General features: G+C 38.3%; 3 protein-coding genes across 8 annotated transcripts; 1 reads left to right on the forward strand and 2 right to left on the reverse strand.

Annotated features, from left to right (window-relative positions):
- Positions 1–16: 16 nt before the first annotated feature.
- LOC107271487 (ubiquitin-like modifier-activating enzyme atg7) lies at positions 17–21754 on the forward strand. 4 transcript variants are annotated; one of them, XR_003060739.1, is made up of 10 exons: positions 15843–16098; positions 16184–16447; positions 16523–17000; positions 17092–17408; positions 17493–17793; positions 17911–18258; positions 18331–18446; positions 18521–18815; positions 18900–20299; positions 21614–21754. XR_003060739.1 is itself a non-coding variant. In XM_025088283.1 (9 exons), exons 2-9 carry the CDS (start codon positions 16248–16250, stop codon positions 18963–18965), a joined length of 2121 nt encoding a protein of 706 aa, XP_024944051.1. In that variant the 5' UTR covers positions 17–355; positions 16184–16247; the 3' UTR covers positions 18966–19328. The 4 variants fall into 4 exon arrangements, 2 of the variants coding, with proteins under 2 accessions (XP_024944051.1, XP_015603035.1); XR_003060736.1 differs by having other exon boundaries at positions 18900–20290; positions 21614–21724; XM_025088283.1 differs by lacking the exons at positions 15843–16098; positions 21614–21754 and adding an exon at positions 17–355 and having other exon boundaries at positions 18900–19328.
- LOC107270719 lies at positions 217–9914 on the reverse strand. 3 transcript variants are annotated; one of them, XM_015745997.2, is made up of 8 exons: positions 9467–9914; positions 8441–8980; positions 7359–8374; positions 6404–7271; positions 5916–6265; positions 5468–5840; positions 5324–5391; positions 217–5257 (listed from the first exon to the last, which is right to left on the reverse strand). In XM_015745997.2, the coding sequence occupies exons 2-8, from the start codon at positions 8897–8899 to the stop codon at positions 4354–4356; spliced, it is 4038 nt and encodes a 1345-aa protein (XP_015601483.1). In that variant the 5' UTR covers positions 8900–8980; positions 9467–9914; the 3' UTR covers positions 217–4353. The 3 variants fall into 3 exon arrangements, with proteins under 3 accessions (XP_015601483.1, XP_015601474.1, XP_024944019.1); XM_015745988.2 differs by having other exon boundaries at positions 5324–5394; XM_025088251.1 differs by lacking the exon at positions 9467–9914 and adding an exon at positions 9137–9157 and having other exon boundaries at positions 5324–5394.
- On the reverse strand, positions 10041–15385 carry LOC107271482 (cyclin-G-associated kinase). The gene is made up of 7 exons (XM_015747535.2): positions 15120–15385; positions 14187–14248; positions 13478–14063; positions 12621–13399; positions 11815–12540; positions 10608–11747; positions 10041–10496 (listed from the first exon to the last, which is right to left on the reverse strand). Exons 1-7 carry the CDS (start codon positions 15241–15243, stop codon positions 10389–10391), a joined length of 3525 nt encoding a protein of 1174 aa, XP_015603021.1. The 5' UTR covers positions 15244–15385; the 3' UTR covers positions 10041–10388.
- Positions 21755–22601: the final 847 nt, after the last annotated feature.

The raw sequence follows: 22601 nt of genomic DNA on the forward strand, positions 1-22601 counted from the left end.
ATAATGCACAAATTTAAAATCTTGCGCGTGATTGGTTAATTCTGTGTAAATCTTGTACGATGTAAAACGTAGCCAATGACGTGAACGATTGTCTTTCGGATTAATGTAAAATGACGTAAAGTCAATAACATCAATATGACGTACGGTTTTGTGTAGAAAAAATGTTAAAGAAAAAGTTTTAGTCATAAATGAAATATTGGTGTAAAAAAGAATTACTTTTGAGACAATATAATATTTATTTCGTAATAATATGGAGTTTTCATCAACAATAACAGTGTAGTAGTAGGCGTAACAAGAGAGACGAGGTAGGTTACGAGGAACCTAACCTGATACCGTACGCCAACAAGTCACCATGGTAACAGTTAACGCTTCCCCTTGAAACTATGGTCTCTTTTTGTAAAAATGATTAGCTTTACACGGCACACTCATCAGACTTAAAATTGCAAAAGCATATTATAATATAGTCATGCTGCATTGGCAATAAACTGAACACGGTGACTGAGCCCCAAAATATTGTACTTGACCGTAATTTCTTGTATCCTTTATCACGTTCACAATGTCACTAAAAGCACGCGATTTTTTTTTAAATTCAAATTATCCATGTACGGTCACGTTCGTTTGAGGGGTTCAGAAAAGACTTCCTTTAACCCATTCACTATTCACAAAAATGATAACACTCTCCGTTGTTCCACTTACGAATAATCACGTTAGTTAAAAAATCCTCTCGCAATCATGTACGCGCCACGCGAACTATGTACGCTTATTAGCTAATATTCAATAACAATACTAACTGGCAGGTATTTGAAAGCAATGTTTAAACTTCAAATGATGGCAGTGCTTTGTAGAGAGTAGAATAATATTTAGTCGCCATTAGTAAATGGGTTAAAATTACACGAATCAGTGAATGACACAACTACATATAGTTAATTCATAAATTATTCCAGTATACTTTCATGGAAGTTTAATACACTCGGTTCAATTTTAATGTGTGCGTTTGCTTGAGAAATTTCATTCTCAATTATGATTTCACGTCTAGCCTACTATATAGTAGTACTAACAACGAAAGTATATATGTATACTTAAATGTCTTTCAAAAAGCGGGGAGAGCGCATGCGTTTCAATAATAATTTCTATTTTCTCATTTCGTATCACTCCATTAGTTTTTCGCTATTAGCTTATATAAAAACGAGGATAAATATTTATTATAGCATTGCCGTAAACAAGATTTTCAATGGTCATACCTTCTTGAACTTTCTTTAAATAAAAGATGATTTCGGAATTCATACTTATATGAATCTTCGTTAACGGAATTAGACGCAGAGACGTGAAGATATAATTTCAAGAGTCAATACATTATTATATTATAGTGATACGTGAAAAGGAAAGAGAAGAGCGGGTACACTGGAAGACCAGACGCTAAATATAATATTAATCGATAAACGCGTTAATTTTGTTTGGAGAGTTCAGGACGGAAGAGTTGAATCATGTATTAGATAATTAATATAGGCCGTCATATCGGTTCAAGGCTCTTGAAAGCAGGGGTGAAGTATAAGAAATTATACGAATAATATGGTACCAGTGATGAGCGATGAAGAGGAGTGATAAAGCATTGGGGCAAAAAGTGTATATTATTATGGATACTGAAAGTAAGAGGGAGACGGATTTATCGGTCGGTCAGGTACCATTAGCTCTCGCCTCTCCATGTAACGTCTCGACTATACAGGCTCTTGTTGGCGCACAAATAAGGTGGGAGATCGACCTTTGATTCAGAGCAGCAGCCCTGCATATGGAAATACAGCAAGTGGCGTGCATATTTACAAGGAGTTTCATTAATAGATGTAGTAAAGTCGCGAACGATTATTAATTTTGTTTTTCTTCGTCTTTCGTACTTATTTGTTCACTTTAATTTACTAAAAATCAAAAGGAAACACCAAACAGCCACTTAACTAAATCACAGATAGATCCCGCCTGCCCAAGTATTATTATAGCTAAAGTTAGTTTAGTAAGTCTATCTTTGATTTCCTTAGGCTCGGGTGACTCTAGACTGGCCCCCTATAATTTGTATTTTGATCACTCCTTAATTAATTGCAATATCAATCGTCTATTTCTTGTCTACTAGAAGAATGTAATTTTACTTTAGACGTTGAGTATGCAATATACCTCTTCCTCATTGACGTTCAATATGTCTCTTGAGACTATATACTTTGGATATACAGAATTTTAGCTTTTATCTCCTTCCTTTTCTTCGAATGACACGGTGCTATAGAGTCACGTTACTATCTGAAATCTGTGAAATTACAGTGCTTTGCGCATGCGCATCGTTAGAATAGATGCGTCGTAAAAGGCGGGTCTTTTGAATTTCTCCGGTAATTTCTTGGGACACACTTTCATTATTAGTTGTCGGCTGTACCACCACTAACATGCAGTAGAACGTAAATTTATTATCGCATACGACTACTAACAAAGACAGTAATAGTCTAAACTACCGAAGTTAAATAGTAATTTGGTTATTACGTATAACCCACTCAAGATCCAAGCGTCTTCTACTAATATGCTGTACGCAACAGAACGAATACGATATATACCCACAGGAACCTACTGCTTATAACTTTCGAGAATTTAATGAATTTCTCTAATACTCTCTAACGAATTAAATAGCTATATCGCTATATAATATAATATTGTGAAATATTTGAGTACGATAAGGCTAGTAAGTAAAGTATTGGGCGGATACGACTACTCCTAAGGCCTCGCTTATGAATCATTTAAACTTAATTCTTTAATTTAGTCCCATGCATTCGCTATAATAGTCTCTATGTTAAATATAGTAGGAGTAAACAATTTATTTCTTTTTATTAATTTTTTTTTACTTTTCTTTGTCGATTCATTCGATCGAAAGGATTCCAAAGTTTTAAAGTCAAGATAACGCGTATTTAATCTATCTATATATCGTTTTTCTCAATTCCAGTAATATTCCACAGACAATTCCTATACAATGTAATATCATTATTCAGTCTAACAGATAATGTGTGTGCTTCCTAAGATATCTCTAATAGGGTCAGTACCTACGGATTTTCTACTGGCTTATATTTTTTTTATTCTCTCTCTTTTTTTTTTATATACGACTTGTGAAGGTGCGAGCGTTATATAGTTTTGTTGTCTGCTCTTATTGCTCCTGCAATTTCTTTCAATATTGAATCCCCCGCAATCGGTACGAAAATGACGCAAATATTTAATGTCTTTTTACTTAATTTTTTCCCCCTTTGATAGACGTAATAAGTATAAGGTTACGCGTACTTTTGTTTGTGGTCATTCTACGCCGATAGCCTGCATAGCGAGCCTCTCCTTCCACAATCACAAGCATCCTTAAGGTGGCAGCACGCGGTTCGATTCAGAAAAATTCAGTGGACCAAAAATCTCTCAATCTATTGTTTGTCGAGTACCGTCTTATGTATCTTATAAATGGTTCACTGTCATGCGCAATTCATTACAGAGAATACAAGAGAAGAGAAGGTGTTAAAGTAGCTAATTCGTCAGCCTTACTCCTTCTTATAGATTCTAATTCCATCGCTGTTACACGCACAGAGCTTTATTATGCAAGCACTAACTACTTAGTGTTTATTATACCAATACGTCATAAATGATAATTAAATGGGGAAAATACGAGAATATTTGCACACGGGCTCGTAAGAGAAAATCGAAATGATTCATATATTTGCGCGAAAAATAAATTGAGCCTGCTTCCCTAGGTTTTCATCATTGCTTAATAATTTTATAATAACAAGCGTGCGCGATAACGATAGACTCACGTGCTACGATAGTTTGCAGACTGCTGATAAATGTATTATTCAAGCAAGCAATTCCATTGTTCGTTTTCAGTCATTACTTCTTTTGAAACGGACTCTAAAATTTAGTTTGAGAAATACCGTAGTAGACATTACATTTTCTTTTTACCATTGCAATCGAAAGAGAGACTCACCCGGGCCAGCGGTTTAGTGTAGAGTTAAAATGCCAACAAGAAAATATCTTAATATTAAACGTACGTGCTACGTCACTCGTTAAGATATTTCTACGAAAGTTTATAGCACTATTTTTCAATATATTCTAAATTATCAATGTACGTAACAACATATGAACAACCAGAGGGGTCTCTCGTTTATGACGCCCTCCTTCGTCACACGATCCTCCAAGGCTGTCTATTTCTTAAAAACCTCTTTTAAACTGTGTCAGAACTGTTCCTCTAGAAATTGACCTATTATTCTGATATTGCTTAAAATCAATGAAAGCCCCTCAGAGGCAACGTGCCTCTAAGCTTGTCGCTTTTAAAAACTCTTACCGAGAATTAGCAGTCTATCAAGGAGGATGTAGATCACGATGATGTGCTCTGGCGGTTAGAATTGCCTTCAATTCAGATTCTAATTGCTTTTTAGTGCGTTCGCTCACCGATTTTCCTCCGATTACAGGCTGAACCGTTAATCTTGGCGAAGGTAGATCTGCCATTAATTTACCAGCCTCCTTGTTCTCGTGGCTTCGTGCTCGGCGTATAGGTTTCTTCACCGGTAAAATCTCATCTTGACTCTTCTGGTGGTCAGCACGTTCAATTGTCAGAGTAGTTTCCTGACTGAGAGTAGTGGTCGAGCCCAATCCAATACCCTCCGAGGATCTTCTCAGATCAATCGTTCCGGATCCCCAATCTCTTGATAATTTTCGACCAATCGCTGAAGTCAACTCGCTATTTGGGGACAGCAGAGGACTCTTAGACACTTGATATCCACCAGAGGGTGGAGGCCTCAGGGTCGCGAATACTGGAAAAGACTGTCCTCTCTTTGCAGGACTCCGAGAGTATTTTGATGTTGGCGCACCGCCTCCAAGGGAGTCTCCTCTTATTGGTGCAAGAGGTCGTAATGTGGCACTACCACCCAAATGAGAGCCAAGACGTGGTGGTGAACCGCCATCGCCGTGGCTCAGTCTGCGACCTACGGTGTCCAATGGACTTCTGGCTCTAAGATTAGTACTGCTCAAAGTGAATTCTCTTGGTTTCATAGGAGCCTCCAGGCTAACAGGAGATAATCCAAGTCTTGAACCTGAAAGATTTGTCGAGCTTCGACTTTTCTCTGATCTTTTTGGACTTCGTGGCATCAGCGGACTCTTGCTACGACTTCTTTCTCTTCCTTTAACCACCTTCTCCTCCTTCTTCAATGGCCTGCGAGCTTCCGGTTCCTTTTGCTCGGCATCCACTTTTTCCTCTTGCTGAACTCTGGTAAGATTCATACAATTTATTTGAGGTTTGGTACATTACATCGATCATTAACTTTATGCTTACCTTCGAATTTCTTGTATCATCTCAAAAAACTGGGCCTTACTCTTACGTCTGCGACGTTGTTCGTGTTCCTTCTGGAACAATGGACCTTGCACATCCCATTGGACAAAATAAGGACACGTGGATCAATCGACAACTACTACTTACCCGCTTTACACTTTTTTGAAAGAGGGATGTAATTTGGCCTTGTCTCACAGTGTGTACAAGTTCTCTGGCAGCATGGTGAGGTGATACTAACTCTACGCAATTAATAAATCTGTAGAGCTTTTGAGAGAAGAACATTACGTTGCGACTGCGCCAAACCGAACTCTTTGGTCTGTGTCTCAATCTAGGCAGTGTGTATCTGTAGAACAAGTGTTCACCAGCAAGGATTATTGCACCCAACATAACACCCATGCCTAGTAAACAAAATACTCCAGCTACGGATGCCACTCCTAGCGGACGAGGTTGTCCACCTTGTTCAGGCTCTAAACCTGCATCCATTCCTTCTCGTCCTCTTATGCAAGGTAATCCACCGTACCTAAATACCGCATCATATTGTATAAATTCAAAATAAATATTAGCAACATAGACTCAGATTGATTCTAAGTCTTACCATTTTTCCTGCAGAATATCGAGTAGCCCATTGCTCGTATAATTTGCTATGACTTTGGAAATGCTTTCTTTAAGAGGATGTCCCTTGGTCAATGCTACGGCGTAAGTGTCTTCGTTGATGGCGTCACCGATTTTTTGTAGTCGGCAACCATTGTCAGTAGCGCGATAATAATCGAGAATGGGAGTGTCGGCTATCAAAATGTCCAGACTGCCATTTGTCAATCTCTCTACTCCCTCGGCTACATCAGACAATGAGTAACGTGCCATGTGTGACCATAATTGTTTATTAGCTCGTTGTACATAATATTCAGCTGCAGATGCTCTGGGCGCGCCAACTCTCTGTGATAATAACTGAAATGGATATAATGTATTATCGACACGTAAAACAGAGAACTCTCGTATATCAATTATTATTCAGTGCTGTCAACGGAGAGAAGGAATATAGAAAATTCATAATCGAGCTTTTTGTCTCTTTTCTTTGATACTTACACTCCGGTCATGATAGTTGTTAACAGCAGAGTGGAAGAACAAATCAGCAATCAAGGCTGCTATGTTTGCTGTATAAGAAGCAACGAAGATGACAGAAAAACCACCCCAAACGTTGATGAGAAACTTGTTAGGCCAAGATTTTGGAGCTTTAAAAGCAACAAGATGACCGCACAGAAGACCCCACATAACCCAGAGGGCGGAAGCTATAGAGAAGTTCTTGCTTCTTTGTCTGCCCCATGGATTTAATCCAAATGGACTGAGCCATTCGTAAGCAGCTACTGCCATTGCGGTGATATTCAATGATGTGAAAACGGCGATCCACAATTCAGGACTGAACGGCAAAAGGAATGCCAACAGTGAAATTTCCGATCTGAGTTTCGGAGCAGCGAGGAAGCTGACTCCACTGAAAAAGTATGGAGTTGTAAAGTCAATTACTTCTGCTCTTCTGGCAGATACGCTCAATGGTGCAAAAGCAAGCTGTGCTTTTCCAGATACCAATTCCCCAACAACGCCGTTCCACGCGCCACTGCTTCCATTTCTTTTACCAAATAGCCCATCACCTCCCACGTACAGTTCAAATCGAAATCCTAATTCACGGGACACCAGTGACAGCAAGTCTATGGTTAAACCATAGCAGCACATAATATTATTTCCATGCCTGCAGGCCAATCCTCGTAAGCACAAACCCTCTTGTAAACTCGTTGCCATTGAAAATGGAGGTGCCAGAGCAGTTACAATGCGATACGCAGGCATTCCAATTTTTTCTCCACCTTCTCCAAGGTAAGCTGGTACTATCCCACCTCCTGGCCAGATTATAGTGTCGAGTCGTACGTCTTTACCACCTTTGATCGTCCCAACTTTCGTCCACCTGTAGGGAAAATATTTTTTAAAAATTAATTAAATTTATTAAAAGCGTTCATTTAAGTTATTATAGATTTATGAAAGTTTTCTGTACCTCAGCTGTGTTTTATTACCAGGAAATTTGACAGATTGCAAATTTAGTAACTGAAACTCAGCCTTGTCTTTTGATATTTGTCGTATAGACTCCTTTAATCGAGTTGTAAGAGTCCTAGAAACGTTTTCTCTAAATTCGTTTATTAAGAATTTTGAGTTGGGCTGTGTATAACAGGTTGGTATGAAGTAATCCTTTTGCTGACTGTCTCGTAATCGACCCAATTTTGGTTTTAGTTCAACGATACTCTGATCGAATGCTTGTGAAATTTCCCTCAGCATTCTATTCAACAAAGTATCACCACTACCAACTTTCGTACTGGCTGGTCTCAATGCAAGCATCCCCACCGGCATGAAATTCTTGGAGTTTAATCCTTTATCACCGATCTTAATATCTTCTTCATCATCATTCGTAAAACCCCTGTCTTCCCTCTTCATTATGATTCTTTCGGTTTGCCAGCGATACTCTTGCAGTTGATGAATATCGTTAGCTAAGTTTGGCAATGAATGTAAATGCATTTCGGTTTCTGGTATCAGATTTAAATTCCGTTTTATACTCTCTAACGGTGGAGTATTTTCATTTTCCACAATGGACGACCGTGTATTGTGTAAAACATGAGAAGTAATTATATTCGGTTCGTTTGGTCTCAATTCAGCTTTAAGATCCAGCCAGAGCCAAAGAAATCTTCCTGTCAACATCTCATATTTGCTAGCCACAAGAAGAACTTTTCTAGCATTATTTATGTCGCAAGCCATAACTAAAACTCCTCCACTTCCACCTTGCTCCGCAATCCTCCTTAATCTGATTTTCAACGTTTTATCATTAGCTGGCAGATGAATTATGGTTCTGGGCGTTAAATTCTGTCTGTTCGATAACAGAAGATGATGCAAAGGCAATAATGTACTGTCAATAAAAAGAGTAAATGCATGCCAATTAGTCTTATGCATCAATGCAGCTGCGGCTGCCCCAAATTCCTCTGAACCAGAACCCAAACGTATTTCGAATCTCCCGCTCTTTCCCTGTAAAATTGATTATGAGTATATAGTCATATATAAAATGATCTCAATGAGGATACTGATACGCACTTGTCTGAGGAAGTCCCGATGTGTAAATGGTAACCAGAGTGTTGGAATATTTACCGATGCTGCTGCTGTTATCAAAAATCTTGCTGCGGAGCTGCCGCCGACTACGAGTGTTAGGACGGTCTTACCACTCTCAATGTCTGTGCAGAATTTATTCAATAAGGATAAAGGATATGACAGAGAATCGGTCATCAGTGTCATCCTTGCTTCCACGTATGATATTTCCACGTCCCCCTGAGACGACTCTAATCTCGCCTCTTCCCATGCTCTCTGAATATCTGTCTTCACTGGAGCCTGCGGTTGAGTTAGGCATACAACAATACGCCATGGTGCGTGTGCCGTTCTCAAACGGGCCTTCGTCGCTCTGTCGAATTTGTTCGCATCTGCCGTGCCGGACACTCGCCAGCAGAAAAAGATTGCGAACAAAAGAAGAACTACAATCCTCGAAGAGGAGCCGTTCATCTTCCTCGCAATCTTTAAAATTTTCTCTGCTGATCCGTTCTCTAATACACTCGAACTACCTCATGTTTCTGTAACTTGAATCTGATAGAAAAAAAAAAAACACATAATGTCATATATTTCGTATGAACATAAAAAACTCATTAACGAGATTTATACAATTATTTATTAATTTTTGCCTATCATTCCAGAATAAATTCAATTGTTTGTTTAATGTTTATTTGCAGAGAAAAGTAATACCTTTATAATTCTCCATACGATATAGAAATGATTTGATATATATACCTAGATATGAAATTAGGTAATTTCTTAATATTTTTTTTCAATTCTCTATAAAATTAATCATATAACTGATTTTTACGTTAAACATTGAGGGATTACTGGTACTTGTCAAAAGTGGACCTTCCATACAACTGTCTTGGATATTATTGACTGACATACTCTGATAGCTTGAGGCATATATTACACAGTGCAACTCATAAACTCTACTGAGATTTTAATAAAACATTCAAAAAGATTATTCATTGAGTATACAATTTTTTTGTTCTATGTCAACGAGAAGCAATTTACCTTTTGGTAGAACTGACGGGCGAGAGTGAATCCGGCGGAGGTTTCAGTAGAGCACGTCGATTACTTTTTAACCACGGCATAATAACTATCGATTACTTAACTGTGTCAATTATTGTAAAATACTGTGAATTGGTCAATGTGGAAGACAGGGGTGGACCGTCACTTGTCCTCTTTCGGACGTTCTGTTCTGTGTATGACAGCCATTTTCGGGCAGCCCCTCCCTTTAAATTTCAACCCCTATATCACATACAAACACCCACCTAGCCACCCTAATACTATAGACACTTCCAGAGTGGCGCATGTGCCATGTTAAAGAGGTGAACCGTGACGTTATCGCCACCAGCAACCTCTTCTGTTTTTTCGACACTTTTTCTTACTACCAAAAAAAAACCAGACTATAAAGGATTACGGACTCTTGCGCAACAGAACTTGCGACGGTCTCATCTTGTTAGACGGGATGACGTGCTTTTTTCTTTATCTCTTTAGTTATTATGGTTTTTGTCTACATAGACGCTGGCGTGGTAGCAGTTGGTTCTTTGGATATTTTAATGTGAAAAATGATAAAGAATATTCGCCCAGAAAATATCTGCGTATATTTCGAATCTGCTTAATTTACATTGTCTTATATATACATAATGTAATAGCTTTTTGAAGGATAGCCTAAATTTTACTCTCGGAATTAAATAACGAGTTCAGAAACGATATGCTCATCGTTATGAGTTTCTCTCTTGATCATCTCTTTTTTTTTTCTTTTTGCTTATGATACATTATTCTTTATCGGCTATAACTGTAATAACGTTGTTGGAATGCGATAAGGAAAATTATCTTACAGATAGCAGAATATCATTATTTCATCTGATTCCAGCCTATCATAGTATGCGGCTAGGTACTAGTTCTTAACAACAAGTAACAATCTCTATAATTAGCTAAATAGATTTTGTTGAGACGCGTCATTCTCAAAAGTGCTCCAGGCATTATTCAGCTCCATAAAGATTAGTTTCGCTATGTTTTCATTTGCAGTTCCGGCTTGCTGCAACAGAAGAATCAGATATTGCTTTATTTGCCTCGCGTAACAGTGGTTAAAAGATATTAATCAATTATTGCAATTTAAATATTTTTTTAATAAACAAGATATAAATACCTTGTCAGGATGAACAGCGAGACAGGCCTTTCGATAAGCTTTTTTAACGTCCGCAGCAGAAACCAGTTGATGCATCTCATACCGTTGCCATCTGTCAGCCTCAGGCCAAAGGACAGTATGAAGAGAACACAAAAGGGCTCTCAGATTTCCTTTCTTTCCTTCCGTCCATTCGGACACCTTTAATCTATCCGGATCCATCGTCTTTGCCGCTTCTACTTTGCGCATTTGATTTATTGTCTTAGGACTCTCTTTCTCGGCCTTTCGGGAACTGAAGAAATTGTAGCCCTGGCTTCCAAGTAAATCCTCAAACGCATCACCGCCCGTCTTCGTTGGTTTATTATTAAAAAGACTCGAGTCAGCAGCAGCAGCAGAAGCTGTATCGTTCGAGGTAGCCGATTTATGCATACGAGGACTCGAGTGAATTGGAGTTCCAGCTGGAGCTGGACTAGCTGATTGAGGAGTGTTCGAGTCTCTAGGTGTTCCATTCCAACTGGAAGTCAGTCCTGCTCCTAAGGAACCAGCTAGATTTGCAAATGGATCTTTGCTCTGTGCTGCAAAATTCGGTACGCTTGAATTTCGTGGGAAATTCTCTTCAGTGGTTGTGGTGCTGGGACCAGTTGTTTTTGAATTGTTCCAATTTCCTAGAAAGGCGTTAGTACCGGTTCCTCCCAAGGGATCAAAGAGTAAATCGTTTCCTTTCTTTGTTGCAGGTTGCGGTTGCTGGTGCTGTTGTCCGAAGAGTAAGTCGTTCACGTTAACATTGCTAGTGGGTTTCTCGTTTACGCTAGGTTGACCATGACCAAAGAGTAAGTCGTTTGAAACGGGGTCATTGATATTTGATTGGGAATTCGCAGCCCCTTGTTGACTAAACGTCGCGAAACCCCCAAGGAGATCATCTTCATTTTGACTAGAGTTTGAAAATATATCCAATCCTGGATTAACTGTAGGTGGGACAGGAGTATTTGCAGTAGTATGAGTTTCAGGCATTCCAAGGTTCAATAAATCAGCTTCTGCAAACTGATTCTGTTCCTTTTGTTCTTCTTCCTCTTCTTCTTGTTCGTCTGGTCTTAGTGATTCCGTTTCTAAAACATCTTGAACTACCTCAGGAACTGAAGTTGGGGCACTCGGTTCATCAGGCACCTACATAAAAAAAAATTATTTAAGTCATCCTACATCTTACCTCGCCTTAACTGTCAGTTCTTATTACCTCGTCCAGTTCTGTAGTTGTTCTGAAGTTTTCTAGCGTCTCCTCCATTTCTAATGTCGATCCAAACAGTGGATCGGGAGAGGGTTTAGGCGATGAGTCCGCATCCCAAGGTGCGAGAATTGCAGGAGATTTTCCGGTATCCTCATCAATCATCACGTTCAATACAACACGGAATTTTCCACCTATTTCAGGCGCATCGTCCAAATTATGCTTTTCAAATATTAAAGTACTTTCTGTTAGGGGAACATATCCAGTGTGAAAGTATACAGAAGCAATTTTAATTCCCATGACACGCCCCAATTGTTGCCGAGCATGGAACACGACGACAGTAACATCGCCACGAACAGTCGCATCACCCAATATCAGACAAATCTTTCCTTCCATAATGCCAAATAATTTCATCTCGTCGTAATCTGGACGTCGTGTAGAGAAGACGAGAGCCCCGTTGCTATAAATTTCTACATAAGGTCGGCAGCCATCCTTTGCACGCGTGAACAAGGGTACTGGCTGTAGCAGAAGAGAGCGAAGCACTAGGGGCTTTGTGTGCGGAAATACGCCACATGCTAGTAAACCCATATAATTAATACTGCGCAATTCAGAAGGCTGCAACTGTGGAGCCTGACATCGTCTTGTCGTAAACAGTGCTATTGCCTCTTCGTAACTTGCCAATGCACTGGAGTAGAGAAGTAGCGCGCATGCAATAGTAGCACTTGCTCGATTTCCATCCTGAGTGGGAAAACACAGAATTCGAGAAAAGTAGCTCAAAATATCTCTATTGATAATTTTTAAGATAGCATCGAACTTACTGTACAGTATAGAACGACGATATTATTAGCATTAGCATCCAAATATCGAACTATATCCTGGCAAATTTGATATAGGGCGGATAGTAGAGGAGCGTTAGATTCTGCCGAGGCGTAAGCGAAAGAGCAGTCGATGTGTCTGCCAGGAAGTCTAGATACGTTCGGTCGTCCGCGAGATAAATTATATAGCTGAATTCTCGCTGGTGGTGGATGTCTGGCTTGTAAAAAGGCTCTGACATCCTCGACGTGATTGGCGCGATAAGCAGATTCTATTCCATCCGCTGGATACGGCATAATTAGTAGTCGGGACGTTAAGTAGCTTGCATCTAGTTCGGTTCTAGCCATGCTTTGTTGCACCGAATGCATCACTTTGCTCGAAGTGTCTTTCAGATTGCGTAGGATACTTCCGGCACCACCTTTTAACGAACTAAATAGGCCTGTAGGTTGGACTGCCGGAGTCTTGGATATTGTACTCTGAGAAGGAGCAGGTCTTGGGGGCGGCATTGTAGGCGGTGGTGAAGGTCTTGGAGGTGGAGCTGCTGGTGGTGGTGATGGTCTAGGCGGTGGAGGTGGTTTTGCTGCAACTTCTATCTTTGCTGCTTCTCTAGGATCAAAATTATTTGACTCTGCGATTGCTGCTAGACGTTCCAACACCATTGCCGCTGTCAGCCGGTGTAGGGGTGATGTTTGGAGACATCCTTTTACCAGATCATTCAGGCAGTTGAAGCGAGAATTAGGTGATAGGGGAGAATATCTGGCGTTAACAATTGCTAGTTTGTTGCCTAATAATGATAATAAAAACATAATCAATTGTTATTGCTTAAATAGAGTTTCTTATTTTGCTCAACAAGAATGTATACCTTCTGGGAAAGGATGTCGCAGACTAATTAGTGAATAAAGAATGCACCCAAGAGCCCAACAGTCTATAGGTGGACCAATTGGCTCATTATTCCAAGTATCCAATATTTCTGGGGCTCGGTACATAGGAGTAGTGTATTTTGCCATCTGGTCTTCTAGCGTAGCGCGTTTTTGAGCATTCCATGAGGAATCAGGTAGTATTTGTTGAGTAGTGGTGCTTCCAAAATCACAGAGTTTAATCAATCCATCACTTCCAATTAAAAAGTTGTCCAACTTAATATCACGATGAATAAAAGGTTGTGGTTGCTGACTATGCATGTGATGTATGGCCCTAGTTGCTTGATAGGCTATTTTACACACTTGAGCAAGTGTCAACGAATCGGTTGAGGCATTTCGTAGTAAATCTGCCACAGTGCCACCTGGACAGAGCTCTGTGACCAATAAATATTCATATCCTTTTTGGTCTTCACGCTCTAATCGCTGAACACATAAGTACTGGATAATGTTTGGATGACCTGATAGTTTTTTTAATATATCTATCTCTTGAATGATAGTTCTGTTAGCCTCATCATCTACAGCAATTAGTCTCTGTTCAATTTAAATAAGTTAGGATTATTCATTGCCACTTAATATGTGGAATGTTTGTCAAAATATCTTGTACAACAAAAGATGAAATCTGTAATAGATGGTTTATTAATATAGTATACTTACCTTCAAAGCATACTCTTTGCCTGTAGCTATATCTTCCACTGCAAATACTAGAGCCCAGCCACCTATTAAATAATATTTGTAATATATAAAAATATTTAAACCAACGATTCTTTTGATTAAATTTGACATATAATTGACTCTTTTATATGTGTACAGTTTTATAACATTGAGATATAAGATGAAAAAAGACACATTCTGAAGAATAAGTAGAGCAGAACAGTCACAGAGCTTATAATGTCACAGAATTTCTTAAAAAAGAATTTAAGACTAAAGTATTCCTATACACTTGATTTATGATATTATTCTAATTATATACACTATTTATCAGGTAATGTTTTACATTTGTACAAAAATTAAAAAACAAACAATCTGGTGCACCATGAATAGGAAAAAAGAAATAAATTGGAGATTAAATATAACTATGTAATATGCATTTGACTTTGCAATACAAATAGCAAAAAGATTAATCATAAGATAGAAGGGAACAATTATAGCTCTCTATTGTATGTATATATATTATATACATAACAATAATATATATAAACAATAGAAATTGTATACATTTTTATACAAAATATATGTTGCTAATTGTGCTTTACTTTATTACTCAAATCATGATGTTTAGTTAAGTTCAGAAACATTTTAATGATGACATAAATTACGAAAGTATCCTCGACAGATAAAAAATGCATTGTCATGAATAATGCGCGCACAACAAATAAATGACAAAACATGATTTTGACACATGTCAACAAAGAATAAGATTTAAAAAATGTGCGTATATAAAAAATGTGTGAAAACAGAAACAAGTCTGAATAAAAATGAAAGGTGTGTATTTCATAGTCGGAGGAAAATCAAATACCATCGTTGAGTTCTTTTTTGAGATCGACAAAAAAGTAAATCTTTAAAAAGTGGGAGGATTGACAGACTCACCCTCTGCCAGAAGCCTGGTCACCCGAAGTTTCACATTGTTGATTTCTAAAGTCTGACCTACGTACTCGTTTGAGTTAGACCCACCGTTCAAATATCCCAAAGCAGATCTTAAGTAATCCGACATATTCGTTTAAAATTTCCCTTAAAACCACTGGAACGTCCTTTTTGTTAAAGCAATGCAGACAGCCGATGCTGTCCAGCCATATTGGCTCAGTGACGTCAAGCGCTAGACAGTGACGTGTCTAGACGTCGCGCCGTGCCCCAAACCGGTATTGGCGAACAAAAATTATCTTCTGGTACACCAACGTACAGCATCCATCGATCGTCTCTGTGTCCCTGTTATAAACCAGACGACATTACCCCATTAAGGGCCTTTAAATTTTCGTTCAATAGTAATTTTCTAACAGCATCTCTAATGATTACACAAATAATGACTGCTTGCAGAAACTGAAAGGATATTGTGATTAATCAAATTATATTCGATCTAAGTAAGTCTCTTGTATGTACGTTATTGTTTAACATAAAGCAATGCAGTTCATAGTTTTTTGTTAGTCAATTTCACTAGTTTCTTTAATGCATTTTTCAAATGACCTAAAATATAATGTCTCGACTTCACAATTATTTTCTTTAGTACGCGCCTCTGGCATTAGTGTCGGCTATTCTTTCAAAAGCGCATGCGTTTAATTGACCGCGATAAATTCGACACAAGCACATACAGTATATATTGGTATTTGACTTTTTAGTGTGGAGATATTTTGATAAATGATTTGTATTATCGCAATAAGTAAAATTTGTGTGTCAACGCACGCAATTTTTGTATCGTTGTAGAGGACTTATTTGCTAGTGTTGTTATTTTAATTTAAAAAAAATAAACGTAATAAAATTAATTTTACTACGCTTATAGTTGCGTAGACTGCGCAATCGCTGTGTACAGAATTCTCATGGGCGCTTAGTTTCTAATTAGTGTAAAAAGAGAAAGGTAATTTTTTTAGGTTAACTTTGTTAGAGGTTCCTAATGATTTATTGCATCGTTGTAAGACTATATTTCTTTATAATTTTTCTAGCTAACTCCTCATCTGCGTTATATTTATTGAGAGGCAATAAAGTCACAAAAATTACATTAAGAAAATGACAGAGGAGATTGTGAGGTTTTGTAAACTAAGATCTGCCACTGATCCAAATTTTTGGGCAAAGTTTGCTGAATTGAAAATTGATAAGTACAAGTTGGATGACAAAATCAAAATATCACTCTGGGGCAGTTACAGTTTGAATTTCTTTCCTGATGGTAAAACAACTCCATTGATGCTGGATTGTACATCATTTAACGAGTAAATATTTATTGCAGATATTTAAATTTAATAATTGAGTATTACAAGTTATAATTCATATGTGTTTTGTTTTAGGAATGTGGATACAACTTCACATAATAATGGTGTGGCATGTGTTGGTTTTCTAGTTAATACAAATACGTACGATTCTTTTCGGCAAATAAATCCACAGAACTTTATAGATTCAGTGGGAGAATATATATCTGAAGCTATTAAAGATGGTACTGCTTTAATACAACCATGGAAGCTTACATTATTTCTTGTCATATCTTTTGCTGATTTAAAAAAGTACAGATTTCATTACTGGGTTGCATATCCAACTTCTTTTAACATTCCTGAGATGTACTATAAAGAACCAGCACAGCCTGCGACTTTAAGATTTGATGCTAGTCAAATAGAAAAGCTACAAAAAGGCTTTATGGCATTACATAGTCAATGTAAGTGTTTTTTTGCAATCCTGGTATCAGAAAAGGATAACTTGGAAGTGATCAGTTTAGCAAAGGGAGTAGACTACGTTAAGTCAAATGCTAAGGAGAATAATGAAGAAGCATTGGTAAGTTGAACTATTAGTCATAAATACTCTTTATTTATGTGTGCCATTTTCATATCTAAAAACATATTCTATACCATTATACGATTTGCAGGTACACGAAGAGGTGTATTTTGCTATCTATGATCCTTGCATAAGTTCAGAACCTGGATGGCCAATGCGTAATTTACTTTGTCTATTATGCTGGCACTGTCCCACTTTTTACTTTGAGCAGGACATTAAAATTCTTTCCATGCGAGGATATAATGCGAAACGCGCAATTGTGTATACACTGAAGGCCAAAGAATATCCTAATAAGGAAACAATACAAAAAGCAATTTTCGATGGTCGTTTTGTGGGTTGGGAAGCTAACTCAAACCGTAAAATGGGACCTAACATTGCTGATTTATCAGACACTATGGATCCAGTCAAGTAAGTTGTTCAACAAAAAATTAAATGCCTATCCTTTATAATGATATTAATGATAATAAATAATTATTTTATTTTGTATAACAGATTGTCAGGAAGGGCAGTGGATTTGAATTTGAAACTCATGAAATGGCGATTGGTACCTGATCTCGATTTGGATGGGATCAGTAAATTACGTTGTCTATTGCTGGGTGCTGGGACATTAGGATGCGCCGTAGCGAGAGTACTACTTGGTTGGGCAGTGGGTAACATCACATTTGTCGACTCGTCTGTGGTGTCGCATAGTAATCCCGTGCGTCAAAGTCTGTACACGCATCAGGATGCTGTACAACGACGTTATAAGGTTCACGCAGCTAAAGATGCTCTTCTTCAAATCAGGCCAAACATGGTAGGTGTGATGCTGAACTCGAATTTCTTTGGGCTTTAGCATACGTCGTTTCTATACTTGTAAGACATGTTCTTTGAATGTAATTGATCTGAATGCACCTTGATGCCCCTATTATAGAATGTGGACGGTGTGGTCTTGCACATTCCAATGCCCGGCCACGTTGTGGGACAAAGCATGATGGAAACGACTCAAAAGGCCATAAAGAAGCTAGAAGAACTGGTAGTACAACACGATGTCGTTTTTCTACTTTTGGATTCTCGTGAAGCTAGATGGCTACCGACTCTTCTGTGCGCCGCACATAATAAAATAGCAATCAACGCAGCACTTGGATTTGATTCTTATACAGTGCAACGTCATGGTACTCGCAATCTTTCCAATCCTGTCTCTCCTGATTTGACACTCCAGAATCCAACCGGGCAAGATCTTGGTTGCTACTTTTGCAATGACGTAACTCAACCGGGAAACGTTAGTGGATGCATTATAACAGATGACATGATAATTTAGCACAAAAGCCATAATAATAAAATCCTGTTCTAGTCGCAGATCGACAGGACTCTTGATCAGCAGTGCACAGTGAGTCGGCCAGGATTGGCACAGATAGCTGCAGCACTTGCAGTCGAACTTATGATAGCTTTAACTCAACATCCTAAACGGTAATTAAAATAATGATAGAATTATCAAATACTTTCGAGCTTCTAATTATAACTTTTTTCGTATGATATTACAGAGCTGAAGCAAGAGCTTTAATGGATAGCAGTAGAGATTCATATTCAAACAAAGAAATAACGGAAGAGGGTCTCCTGGGTGGTCTGCCTCACACAATACGTGGATCCCTTTGGAGTCACGAAATGCGATTAACGATAACACATAGATTCTCATCGTGTACAGCATGTTCAACACCTCTCATTAATGAATATCGAAGTCGGGGATCCGATTTCATTTTGGATGCTTGCAATCAGCCAAATTATCTTGAACGTCTAGCTGGACTTGAAGAATTACTCAAGCGACCTGACTTGGATGAGGTAAAACAAACAGAATTTTTTAAGGCTATTAGTGTTAAAAAAAATAAATCTTTATTATACATTATAACATTCATCTTTTTACAGCTCTGTTATGCAATTGATTCGTCAAGCGAGGATGAAAAAGAAAATTTGACGAAAACATCAACTTGAAGAAGTATGATTTACATCTAAAATATTTATGTAAGTTATGCTATACTCTTTAAATAGTTTGGCGAATGTACTTAGTAAAGAAGGATCAAAGCCAAAATACTGCTTCCTGATAAACGTACCGTATTATTGATAAAACAGTAACTATTATATGACGCAATTTCTATATTCGAATGCGTATTTATAAGTGTATTTTGACATGCATAATGATATATGTACATGTACTTTAAAAATCAGATATACGAATATCTTATATCTGATGTACGTTATCGTCGTACCACGACTCGACTGAATTTATAAAAATTTTAGATACAAAGTTTATAAACAGCACATGCTTCCTTGAAGATTAAAATATTTTTTATCTAATATCATTTACCGAGCACATTCCTCATGACAACCGTGCATTATTCAAGAATCAATTTTCGTTTCATTATATTTTCAAGTTTGCACTTTTTCTCGTCTATATGTATTACATAGCATAATTAATATCTAATTAATTTAATATCCTATCAAACTGATGTGTGAAGAAAAAAAATAAGATCCTAATAATACTCCGAATTCAACAAGATAATATAAAAAATAAGATTCATTCAGCATAATGCCGCCTTTTTCCACATACAACTCCGAATCAAGAAACAGGATAAAAGAATGTTCACATCAAAAACGACATTCATTGCTATTTCGAAGAGCTCATAGTAACATGTTCTATGCCAGTTTCTCTCGCGCACGTGACATATCAAATAAAAATATAAAAAACTAAAAGTGACGTGTGTTTACGTCGTCAAAGTAAGGATAAAACTTGGCAAAAGTTTAAAATGAAACAGTGAGCATAAAAGCAAAGAGTAAAATTTATCTTTCAGCCCTGTTTCTCTGCCAGGATCACAAAGTGAAGACAAAGTGGCAGGTTTCGAAGAGTTTGAGAAAGTGAACCGCGTCAACTTAGTGCCTAGTGGATCGCACGTGCTGTGAAACGTATTGGGAGATGTTGAAACAAATCCTACAGTATCGAGTCGTCGGCAATCGTCGTCTTGGAGATCGCGCAGGACTTTAGACCATACTTGCGGGGACTGGCATATGCAGGGTTGGCAATTTTGCCTGTAGAGTGCGTCAGGCGGACGAATGCCAGGCATTCCAGTATAACGTACAAGTGGTGGGGACCAAACCTACCTCTTGTGTCAAACAGGCCGTGCTCTGTGTGTCCGCCCGCATACCATTAGATTTTCATCGTTTTCAATGAAAATACAAGCAGTCTCGGGACTCGATAAGTACGAAAAGACCTCATCGAAAAGTTAAAGTTGAGTTTGGACGAGTGTCAACCCAAAGGACAGGTGAGTCTTGTAAGAGAGAACACTCGCACTTGAGGAATGCGTGCCTTGCTTTTTTTTTTGTTACGCTACGCCGCATTCCTTTATCGATTTGTACGGGGAACGGACATGCTAGCAGGATGTTCGCAACTTAGGTAAATTGCACGGTTCACTCGACAATCAGAGGCCTTGATATTATATATTCCAGTTTCGAGGTAACTTCTTACACTTTTCTTTCCTCCTGCCATTCGAAAAAACTTTGAGTGGAGTTCGCCGTGTCTTTCCGTGGGAGCGGGTTTTGTCTACGTATGTACGAAGTGTTTACGCGTAACTGCATCACTTAATATTTCTTTTTATATTAACTTATAACTCACTTTTGGTCAATTTCATTGTATATTTTTCATCGTTTTTTTTGTAACAAACGTCAATGATTTTTCGAAAATTCTACGAATGCTCCAAGCTTAAGTTTTTCATCGGAGACACTAATATATTCTCTTCATAAAGTATAGATTTAATACTGTTATTGATGTCCTACTAAAATTTAATAACATCTGTAAATTAAACAGTTAAAAAAAAAGTCGATGGAACCCTGTCTCCTGTAAAGTGAGAGTCCAAAATATTTCATTCGCGCTATCGAAGATGCATCGTCAATATTTAATTTCCTCGATAACAGAGGAGTTCTTTGAAACAGGATCACTGTTCTCTCTGAAAGTGTTCTTGTTTTCAAGGAAACATGACTTCACCAATATTAATTGAATGGTAGCTTTCTTTTTCGATTTTCGCGCAAGCGTACCGCCCGACTCACAAATCTAACCGCGGCGAATTCCCCAAAGGAATGAAGGGTGACGAGTACTGTCAAGTCTACCAGGCGGGGATTTGCTTAATTTCTACATTTTACAATCCACCGGGAGTCTGTTCCGAGCCAGCACGGCTCCATCCTTTTAATTTAATGACTTCCGGGGGCCGTACGGTGCAGTACATTAGGAGAGTGAGAGCGAGATACGGATATAGTAAGGTGTAAGATATTCGAAAAGAAATCCGAAAAGCTGGATTAGCTCGTATTAAAAGTAAGCCCAAGTTTATAATATTATGATGAAATTGTGAAGTTCGAGTGGGTGGGCCGGTGGGGGAACTATGGTCAGGGGTCAAGGGGGAGGGGTGACCAAGGGAGCAAGAAAGCAACAGAGAGTGGGTGGGGGAGCCTGGATAGTGGCAGGAGGCCGCTTCTGGTGAGGGGTCCGCATTCCACAGACAATGTCACGTTTTTTAATCCCCGTTTTACTTTATTTGTGCTAAGGCCGCGAGGAAGCCCAAACGGCTAACGTAAGATCGACTTCTCCTTTACAGTTTACGTTTTTACGCACGACCCTACGAGAGGGAACGATCAAGAGAGCGTGAAGAGAAAGAGAGCGGGAGAGAGAGAGAGAAAGACAGGATTGAAAGAAAAAGAAAAAAAAAGAAAGAGAGAGAGAGAGAAAACGCGCCGATTTCATTAGAGCGTGCGTTCTCTGAAACGAGATCCGCGGGACTGCTTGCGGAAAAAGAAAGCTTCTCAGCTCGCGGTGCCGAGAAGAGGATGTCGGCCGTCGAGAGTGCCTTGGACGTCCTCTCCAGGGCAGCCACGATGGTGCAAGGTCAGTTTGCCACTTGTGTTAATCGTGATTTGTCGGAGTGAACTCGCACTTTCCTGTTTGAATTACGTAAATGTCATGCAGAGGGTTGCGAAGGCGGGAAAGAAGTTTCGTTCTGGAGGGAACTTGAAATTTAATGTGTGTTAAGTGCACCTTGAAACGAGGATTGGTTTTATTGAATTAACGTAATGTAATTGTTTATACTTTTAAAAAAAATTGTTTATCATAATTACGTAATGTCTGTTGGGAATTTATATGAAATTCGAATATTATTCTTTTTTAAATGTTGACTGTCTTACGCTTCCCATCAAAAAAGTTTATTAGTGAAAAATGCGAATTTATCAATACTCCACGTGCGAGATTACTGGCGTCACGATATTATAAGTTACTTTTTGCCTGATGATTGTCCGAACATTAGAGTGGATGGTAATAAGTATACAATTTTTATCAAGCGTCTTGATTAAATTAGGTCGTGATTACTCGTGCTATTGGATATTAGTGGCACGTGGAATAAGGATAACGTTGAGCCCCTAATAGTCCCATACCATTCTTATCCTCTTTCATTTATTTATTTCTCAGTTTCTCCATCATTTTTTATTTCTCTTATGAAGACCATGTCTTTCACAAACGACACACTTGGTAAGATAAACTCAGGAGTAAGATAAAATGATGTATCGTTTCGACTAAAAAATTTTATCTTCCGA

This window comes from Cephus cinctus, unplaced genomic scaffold, assembly GCF_000341935.2.
Source record: "Cephus cinctus unplaced genomic scaffold, Ccin1 Ccin1_scaffold0080, whole genome shotgun sequence".
Classification (NCBI taxonomy): domain Eukaryota; kingdom Metazoa; phylum Arthropoda; class Insecta; order Hymenoptera; family Cephidae; genus Cephus; species Cephus cinctus.